Here is a 10,584-nt window from a genome sequence, read left to right on the forward strand (position 1 = left end):
CTTTTCGGCCAAAACTTGAGTTCTACAAGGTCTTTTGACCCGATTCCAGTTGCTACTGATTTTAAATAATAAATAAAGTATTTTAGACTTTATAAACTGATCGGGAAACTCAGATTTCCTGTAGAACTCAGAAATCTCTTTAAAAGCCTTTGGATTTGGCCTGATGCTTGGTGCAACCAGTGCCCGCTCAGCCGTTATGTCTCTCCCAGAAACATGTCTCAACATGGGTTATCAATCTATTCAAAAGTAGCTGAGGTTGTTCATAATGGCATTTGGATTTGGCCTGATGCTTGGCGGGACCTTTTTCCGGTTTTATTCCAATTGAATCATATTAATCTCGTCCCCAATAAGCAAGATGTTACACTCTGGCGAACTGATGGAGGTAAACTCATGCCGTTCTCTTCAAAGCTGGTATGGGAAGCTACTCGTTCTCGAGGTCAAGAAGTGGCATGGTCAAAGATTATGTGGTCGGGTTGTAATATTCCGAGACATTCTTTTCATTGCTGGTTGATCTTTAGAAGGAAATTATGGACACAAGATCGAATTCAAAAATGGAATTACATCACTAGTGGCTCTATGAACATGATGTGTTGTTTATTGTGTCAACGAGAGCTGGAATCACATGAGCATTTGTTTTTTCAATGTTCCTATTCTTCTTCAGTTTTGGATGCTATCAAGGAGAAGTCTAGTATGAAGATGGTGCCTAACAAGTGGGTCGACATCGTTAGATGGCTGCTGCCGAAAGCGACTTCTAGGTCCTTAAACTCGGTTATCGCTAAACTCCTCATCAAGGCGGCTGCGTATTTCGTATGGCAAGAAAGAAATTACAGGTTTTTCAACAATCAATTAAGACCACCTGAAGTGATAACAAGTATCATTATTGACACTGTGAGGCTGAAGTTATTATCATTCAAGTATAAGGATAAGCCACATGTGAGGAAAATCTTGGAAGATTGGAAGATGAGTTCAATAGAGATCTTCGAAGAGACCTGATTGTCTTAGTGTCTAGAGGGTTGTTTTCTAGTTTTGGCTTGTTTGCTTGTTTTACTCTTATGTGGCATGTCATGTAAGAGAATTGGTGTAGGTTTTTCTGCTCCACTTGTACGTTTATGTTTTGTTTGGTATAAAATCACCGGGGTAAAACCCTTTACCCAAAAAAAATGACCGGAAAACCCCTACGGGGCGTATAATAAACTTAAACTCGTTACGGGCATCACGGAAGGTATCCTACTGATACCACAACCTCTTTAAGGCATATTGACTTAGGAAACAAGTGTAGGACTCTTACGGTTACCCGTTGCGCCTATTGCGCGCACGGTTCGGCTTATGTAACTAGTTTACATAAATTAGCCGATACGGGTCAAACCATATTATTTTGACCCCAAAATCCAGAGTGTGAATATTAAACCCATAAAAAACAAGTCTTCGAACTTGTTGGGTCAGAATCACATTCCATTCCCGGTTTTCGCCTTTCACGCGATTAAACCGTATCTATCCTTTGAAGCTGACCGGTCTAGGCTACGACTAATATAAAGACCCGTTAGGATTCTAATAGGTTATTTTAAAACCTTCGTTCCAGAATAGGAGCCCCAGTAAAAGATATCTGTGATTTAATCAATTAAGGACAATACTTGCAAAGGTAAATACTTTTAACTTATTTTCCGTTATACGGGCTTGGGTTACGGTATATTAAATACTGCTTGATTGAGCATCAAATCTTCCATCGTTTAGGTGGTTAATTGAATAATTTGATCGGCTTATTTAAACAGTCTTGTTACTTAAAAGCCTTTGGGGGGTTAATGACCATGTCCTGGATATCCTAGGCATCATTTTACGAAATGGCCACGACCTCGACATCCGGGTGTAGGCGTACACCCGGCATTATGTTTATATTAATAAAAGACGTAGCCGTTGGTTTACCCACCGCGGTTTTACGCAAAGTGGTGTGTCTATTGATCTTTAACCCGGACTAGATCCGGGCTACTGAACGCAAAGAAGGAATATGTAATTCGTTCACAAGATTATAATATTAAATAATTCTCCCAAGTTATAAAAGAATTTGTGCCTTGTGCATTCAAATCAATTTTAATAAACATTTTACAAAAGTGTCGGTTGAATGTATTTACCAGTGTAAACTGACGTATTTTCCCAAAAAGATTAAGTGCAGGTACTACACGTAATCGGCTGGCAATAGCTCCTTAGCATCTTAAGAAGTCTCGCAAGCTTTGATGCCTTGTCTGTTGAACAATACTTTTTATTATTTTGATCCTCCTGTGGATACTATTCAACTATATGTGATACATTCGATATTACAATCAATGGTTGGATTATATTTATCTTTATGCTTCCGCTGTGCATTTATATATTGTGGTTTGACTATATTGTTGCCAACTACGTCACGATAATCCCCCACCGGGCCCACCGGTGATACACGTGGAAATCGGGGTGTGACATATTGGAATTTGAAAGTAACCTGAAAAACCATCCAATAAACAGTAAAATTTATGACCGGATAATCGTTCTAACATTTAATCAATGAAGGGCAAAGGAAAGTGGTCTTTCCTTGTTGCTTCATTTAATTGTCTATAATCTATACAAACTCTCCATCCTGTGACGGTTCTTGTTGGTATTAATTCATTCTTTTCATTAGATATTACCGTCATACCTCCTTTCTTTGGGACTACTTGGAGGGACTTACCCATGGACTATCGGAGATAGGATAAATTAGTCCGGCGTCAAGTAGTTTGATGACCTCATTTTTAACCACTTCTTGCACATTGGGATTTACTCTACGTTGTGGTTGTATCACCGTTTTGTAGTCATCGTTCATTAAAATTTTGTGCGTGCACATGGAAGGGCTTATTCCTTTAATATCTACAAGCTTCCAAGCGATCACATTTTTATGTTTTCTCAGAAGTTTAATTAATTTTTCTTTTTCTAAGCTACTTAATTTAGATGAAATAATTACAGGTAATTTACCATCTTTGTCTAGAAAAGCATATTCCAAACCTTTTGGGAGTTCTTTGAGCTCAATGGGTGGGTCTTTAGGAGATTCCTTATTTTGTGGCTCATCTAGATCAAGAACTTTAAAGGTTTGTTCTATGGCGACCTCTTCTTCAACAAAGTGGTCAACTTTTTCACTTGTATCGGGTGGCTCATCTTCATCTTTAATTAGGGGGTCATTATTGCCAAAAGGGTATTTCATTGAACACTCAAGATCTATGCTACTTTTGAACGCCCCTAATTGAAGAGGTAGATTGTTAAACTTCCGGTTTTTCAAAGCTTCATGAGTTTTTATAAAAGGTCTTCCCAACACTAGAGGAGCGTCATCGAGGATGACAAAGTCGGTTGGAACAACCATTTGATTTGTTTGAACCAAAACGTCCTCAACTACACCGATTGACTTTATTATTCTCCGATTAGATAGAAAAATGGGTATTTGAAGTGGAGCAAAATCACTAATACTTAATTTTTCGAAAATGTAATTAGGCATTAGGTTAACACAAAGATCTTTATCAATGGTGACATTACTAATAAACGAATTTTGAAAAAAAACATGGAACCGGTGTAATGTTTATTTCAAAAGGATCTTCTTTTATTAGTGAAGTTTGATCATTAGTTAACTTAACACTTACCATTTCTTCAATTTTAGTGTTGGTGTTTAGCTCTTTTAAAAACTTAGCATGAGTTGGTACTAAACAATGATTTTTGAAAGAATGTGACAAGAGATTAATTTCTTCAAAATTTTCTTGAATTTTAACATTATCGGCCTCACCTTTTTCGTTGTTTAACTCATGAGTCGGTTTATCACTTATTTGTTCTTCCATTTTTAACTCTTCAACTATCGCTTCTTTAGTTAATTCTTCTCTTGCGTGGGACTCCTCTTCCCTTGCACGAGATTCTTTTATGGAACGTTCGATAGTTTTAAGTTTTTCTATTATCCTATCGGCTATGTCAGTGATAGAGTAAGGATCGGGATCCTCAAAGCTTGAATCCGGTTGTTCGATCCTTGGCTCCTCATAGTACTCATATGAAGTAGATGGTTCATACCATTGTTCTTCATTTGTAAGCATATGATGGATAAGGGTCGTAGTTTGGTTCTTCATAGTACTCATATGAGGTGGATTGTTCATGCCATTATTCCTCATAATAAGTGTATGAAGGTGGTGGCTCATATCTTGAGTCCTCAAAGTATGAGTATGAAGGCTCATACCTTGGTTCATCAAAATATGAGTATGAGGGAGAAGGTTCATACCTTTGGTCTTCATAGAATGTGTATGAAGTCGATGGCTCATACCTGGGCTCCTCATAATAGTTGTATGAAGTGGATGGTTGAAATAAGTTACAATATTGTACCGAATGCGGGTTTCCACAATTAGTGCAATAGTCTCTCATATAATCATCCTCCTCATATGTGTAGTTGTAGCCTCCTGAGTATTGATCCATAAGAATCACTCAACAGACCACAACTGAGTCTCGGGACCAAAAAACAGAAATAAAGACGGAAACAGAGGCTGGACACGGCCCCGTGTTCAGGGTCTGTATCTGGGCGTTTTAATTAAAGTTACTGGTCTCGTTGAGCACGGGGGCGTGTTCAGTGAGCACGGCCCCGTGTTCAGACTCTGTATCTGGGTATCTAACTAAAAATATGCAGCACGGCCCCGTATTCAGGCTACTGTAAATTCTAACTAAACTAAAATGCAGAAAAATGTGCGCCCGGTTTGAAAAGGTTTTGAAAAACTGATTAGGCCGTCGATTTTAAGCTTTCTTAAAATCCTTGTATCCCCGGCAACGACGCCAAAAACTTGATGCGTGCGAGTGTGTATATGTTTTAGGTATATATTTTAAGCCCTTTTACACTTTTTAGCCAAGTTTTAAATTTATAAAACATGATATTTACTAACACTAAACACACATATGGGCAAGTGCACCCATCGTGGACGTAGTATAGTGTTGGTAAGATACCGAGGTCGTCCAAGGACACAAGAGCTTTTAGTACCGGTTTATCCTCAATGTCTAATCAAATCAAAATGTTAGAAAAAGATTCGTAAACTAAGAAAATAAAACTAACTAAAATGTTGAAAATAAAAATAAAAGTAAAAACAGATAGACAAGATGAATCACTTGGATCCGACTCGTGTGTTAGTGTAACCTTTGATTGTTTTCGCACTTTTGCACTTGTTTAAGAGATTATCTTAGTTATTGTAGTAGGCCCCTCTTTTGAAGGTGACGTTACCCTCAACCCAGTAGTTTGAATCAGCAAGGATACAATCATAAAGTGTCGGATTATTGAAAGATAATTAATTAAGTTATTAATGCATAATGTGGTAGGCCCCTCTTTTGAAGGTGACGTTACCCTCAGCTAAGTAGTCTGAGTCAGCAGGGATACAGTCCTAAGTAGCTGGGTTAAAGTTTTAATAGTAGTTTAACTTATGAGGGGATCAAAGAGTTTGGACCCCCGCCATCCAATACCTTTGGGTATTGAAAGAGGTCCTACTAAATTTGACCCAAGTCCTTTGCAGGATCTATACACTGAACAATGGCAAGACTCTTACCAAACCGTTCCCTTAACCCCCGACCAGGTAGCCAACATACCTCCATATAGACCGTGGAGATATGAATGGTGAAAATCTTTTATTTTATATAGACAGTAAAATAATGCCAAGACACCACGGACAAACGATAAGGAGGAATCACCTTCAACATAAGAAACTAGTAATTAAAGTCATTAATACAAAACCAATTAAAAAGTGCAAAAGATTAAAAATAAAAAGTATTACACTAAACACTTGTCTTCACCAAGTGATGTAAGAGACTTAGGCAAACATGGCCTCTGATTGTCAAGAACTCTTACGATCAATCTTGGATCCCGAGACGACTCACACACTCTATGATGGACAATGGATGATGGTGGTGGATGATGGTGTTGTGATGGTGGTGGGTCCGTCTGACACTCTCTCTCTTCATTAATTGTAATTCGCAATTACAATAAATGTGCCTGCAACATTCTGACCACGCCCCCGTGTCCGCTGGGCACAGCCCCGTGGTGGGCAGTAGAAGCTTCTATAGGTTTCTCTTTTCTGCTGCTTCTTGGGCACGGCCCCGTGCTCGCTGAGCACGGGGCGTGTTCAGTCTTCTGATTTCTTTGTTTTGCTTGGGAAGCTGCTGTCGGGAGGGTTGGCATATCACTTTTGTTCCTTTTCTTGTAATTATGTTGGATTTTGTTGTCTTTTTGCTTCTTTTGTTATTTTGAGCTCATTTAATCCTGAAAATACAAAAGGAAGACAAAAGCACACTTTTTCCAACATTAGTACTAAAAAGGATTAGTTTTAAGCCATTATTGATGTAATTTATATGTTGCATTTTGTGCACATCACCCTCCTATTTGTAGTTGTTTATTGAAAATTCACCGAGGATTAGTTAATTGTTTGTGTTTTGGTGTTTTGCATGTCTTGGGTCCTTAATGAAGGATTTTCAAAATAAATGAACGAGATTTGCTGAGAAGAAATAAAGAAGCTAGAAAAGAAGATAGGTATGACCCATGCTCAAGAAGTGAAGTATGATCGTACCAGAAATCAACAAAGAATTTAGTGCCACCATAGAAAAAGCTAAAACCCTGGCATGCCCCGTGTTTACATATGAGTACAGGCGATACGCCATTAATGATGGTAGGAGTCGTAGCGCCATTTATCCTGGTAAACGGGGACTCCTCACCGATTGTTAGGGAACGGGACCCCTTACCTAACGCCTGGGAACTTGGTAAGTCTTGGTTTATTTATTAATTTTTTTTCATTTTTTATGTGTGTTTATGTATTGTGTTTGTTTGTGTATGTGTATGTGTGTAGGGGGAGTGTAATTTTCAAAACAATGTATATATTTACTTATTTACCCATCGGTTGAACTGGCAAATCAGATAAGATAATGGGTATATCAAAGTGGACAAAACTGAAATCATGTCGAATCATCTTATCTGGTTTGCCAATTCAACCGATCGGTTCAATTAGAGACGCTTAAAATGAGCTCAAACGTGTGGGGTTTGTTGCCATGCACTAACCAATAGGGCAATAGGCAATGTAATTTTCAAAATAATGTATATAGTATGTAATATTTCCATGTATAAATTTGTTTCATATTTCTTGGTAGAAAATGATAAGATTTTTTTTTTCAAAATGTCGAGATTACGAGTGGTCCACAATCTATTTTTGTTTTTCCTATTGGTTTAAAATATTTTTTTATTAGGAAGTATATTAAGACATAAGTTTATACCATGGGGTAGGCTAAATGCACACTTAGTTTTATTTTTCACACCCCCTTTCTAAAAATAAATAGTTTTAATTTGTCAAATTATACCCCTATAGAACTCCTTATTATTAATTATCTCTCTCTAAATCCTTCTTCTCCAATGTCAACAAACCACTGAACATGCAAAGATCTCACATCTCAATTTGCATCTAATACCCACCATGAACATGCTATTGTTGGAAGTTTAGTGTGAATGAAAGTCTCAAGTGGGTAATTCACTTGGTCCCACATCGGTGTGGGAGTGAAAAGATAGGCTATATATAAGGAGAAACCTTAATGAAGCCTTTGAAGTCTTATGACATGTTTTACCACAAGTCCTACCCGCGCGCACGCAGGGGGGGGGGTGCAAAAAATGGAACCGGATTTAGTTGAACTCGTGTACGCCCGCACGTCCTGCGGACACGAATGCAGCTCCGAAAACCCGGGCTCGCGGGAGACAGTTTTTGCACTCGAGACTGACTAATTATTTTTATTAATTAGTCTTTAAAACGGTTGGTCTTAATGGGTCTTTAACTGAAATGATTTTCAGTTTTAATGAGAACCATTATACTATTCAGTTTCGAAACCGCTGAGCCATTATGTGAGTTAATTCTCTGCAATGATGAGGCATAAGTTTTGAAACCGACTAGCTTTAATTCTCTGCAATGATGAGGCCAGAATCAGTTATGATCTGTGCCTATAAAACCCAATGCAGACCAACACAGTTAGACACACCGAAATACAATCTCTTCTCTTCTCTCGATCTCTCTGCAGCATTCTCCGGTTTACTTTTCAGGCAAGTGTTCAAGTCCGGCAGCGCTCGGTGCTGTTTCGAACCGGCGTACCCTGGGAACAGACGGCGAATCTGTTTAAGGGAATTGTGTCAAACACAAGCCCGGTTAAATCGTTTACTGTTTCTTTTTCTACTTCTATTTGCAACCTTTTCTAACCGTCGTTCTGATCAGTAGTTCTGTTTCAACTTGCCACTGCTTCAAACCGTCAGTGGTTGATCAGCGGTTAGACTGATCAGTGCTTAAACTGATCAGTAGTTAAGTTCATCAGTGGTTAGACAAACTGATCAGTGGTTTATCAAACTAATCAGTAGTTTCTAATCAGTGGTTATTATTTTTGTAACAAACTTAAACAGATTTTATTTACTGATTGTTCCTTTTACTTTTCAGAATGGAAACCCCTGTGACCACTGCTGTTTCTACAGTCGTGACTGCTGTCATGACTTCCGCTGTTGCTGTAACAACTGGTCTGGTTGCACCACTGCCTAATGCAGTTTCGCATGCTGAAAAACCAGAGAAATTCAATGGTGTGAATTTCAAACAGTGGCAGCAAAAGATGTTCGTTTATCTGACCACGCTGAATCTGGCAAGGTTCTTGACTGAACCGAAACCCCATGTTGAGGAAGGGGAGATGGATGCTCAAACTGTGAGCGCGATGCATGCTTGGAATCATTCGGATTTCCTGTGCCGCAACTTTATCTTGAATGGTTTGGTGGACACATTGTATAATGTGTATTGCAAAGCCAAGACTGCCAAAGAATTGTGGGAGTCTTTGGATCGCAAATACAAAACAGAAGATGCGGGCACTAAGAAATTCGTGGTGTCAAAGTTCTTGGACTTTAAAATGATAGACTCAAAAACTGTCATGAGCCAAGTCCAAGAATTGCAGGTTATCCTTCATGATATTCATGCGGAAGGAATGATGCTCAGCGAGACATTCCAAGTTGCTGCAATGATCGAAAAACTGCCACCAAGTTGGGTTGATTTCAAGAACTATCTCAAGCATAAGCGAAAGGAGATGACCATTGAAGATCTTGTTGTTCGTCTTCGGATTGAAGAAGATAACAAAGTGGCCCTAAAAAAGGTTGATGGTCCTGAAACTGTGAAGGCCAATCTTGTTGAACATGGGCAATCTTCAAAGGGAAAAAACAGTGGAAAGGGCGGAAAGAAAAGTCATGGGAAACGCTCCAACCTTGGTCCTAAGGGGGGAGTTGGGAAAAAGAAGTTCCTTGGAACTTGCTACAATTGTCAAAAGCAAGGCCACAAGGCTAGCGAATGCAAGCTTCCCAAGAAGAAGGAAAATGCTCAACAAGTGAACATGGTAGATGAAGTCGATAAGCTTGTTGCCATGGTCACTGACCTCTCGATTTTGGTCACGGAAGTGAACATGGTTGGGCAAAATAACAAGGATTGGTGGGTCGATACGGGGGCTACTCGACATGTGTGCTTTGACAAAAGCCTTTTCAACACCTTCAAGGAGGTGACTAATGGAGAAAAGGTTTTCATGGGAAATTCTGCCACGGCAGAAATAAAAGGCGAGGGTAACGTGGTTTTGAAGATGACTTCGGGAAAGGAACTCACTTTGTCCAATGTGTTGTATGTTCCCGAAATTCGTAAGAACCTTGTGTCGGGATGGCAGTTGAACAAGTTTGGGTTCAAAATGGTAATTGAGTCGGATAAGGTCGTGTTGACCAAAAATGGTGTTTATGTTGGTAAGGGCTATGCCCTCAATGGAATGTTTAAACTGAATGTAATTGTCGTGAATGCAATGAAAGAAAACGCTACTAGTTCTACTTATTTGATTGAGTCTTCGAATTTATGGCATGGTAGACTAGGTCACGTAAATTATAATTCCATTCGTCGTTTAATCAAACTTGATTGCATACCAACATTCGATATCGACTCAATTAATAAATGTGAAACTTGCGTACAAGCAAAACAAACGAAATCGTCATTCAAAAAGGTGGAACGATTCACCGAACCCCTCGAGATGATCCACACTGATGTGTGTGATCTAAAAGCAATTCCTACTCGTGGTGGGAACAAGTACTTCATCACGTTCATTGATGATAGTACAAGGTATTGCTATGTGTACTTACTTAAGAGTAAGGACGAGGCTATTGACAAGTTTATCTTGTTTAAAGCCGAAGTTGAGAATCAACTAAATCGGAAAATCAAAATTGTAAGGAGCGACCGAGGAGGTGAATATGTTTCACCTTTTATTGACGTATGTGCAAAAAGTGGAATCATCCACGAACTCACAGCTCCTTACTCCCCTCAATCAAATGGCATAGCGGAACGGAAAAATCGTACCTTGAAAGAAATGATGAATGCCATGATGATAAGCTCCGGTGTAAACCAAAACATGTGGGGGGAAGCAATCTTATCGGCAAATTATGTGTTGAACATGATACCCAATAAGAAAAAGGATGTAACGCCTTACGAACTATGGACGGGAAAGAAAGCACCATATAAATCCTTGAAAGTGTGGGGGTGTCTAGCTAAGGTGGTG

General features: G+C 39.0%; 1 protein-coding gene across 1 annotated transcript; it reads left to right on the forward strand.

The window, feature by feature from the left end:
* Positions 1-213: 213 nt before the first annotated feature.
* Positions 214-993, forward strand: LOC110900394. The gene has a single exon (XM_022147286.1). It carries the CDS (start codon positions 214-216, stop codon positions 991-993), a length of 780 nt encoding a protein of 259 aa, XP_022002978.1.
* Positions 994-10,584: the final 9,591 nt, after the last annotated feature.

The sequence above is a fragment of the Helianthus annuus genome, chromosome 13, assembly GCF_002127325.2.
Source record: "Helianthus annuus cultivar XRQ/B chromosome 13, HanXRQr2.0-SUNRISE, whole genome shotgun sequence".
Classification (NCBI taxonomy): Eukaryota; Viridiplantae; Streptophyta; class Magnoliopsida; order Asterales; family Asteraceae; genus Helianthus; species Helianthus annuus.

Excerpts from the sequence above, each read along its gene's own strand:
- LOC110900394 (XM_022147286.1), top strand. The coding sequence starts at position 214 with ATGTCTCAACATGGGTTATCAATCTATTCAAAAGTAGCTGAGGTTGTT.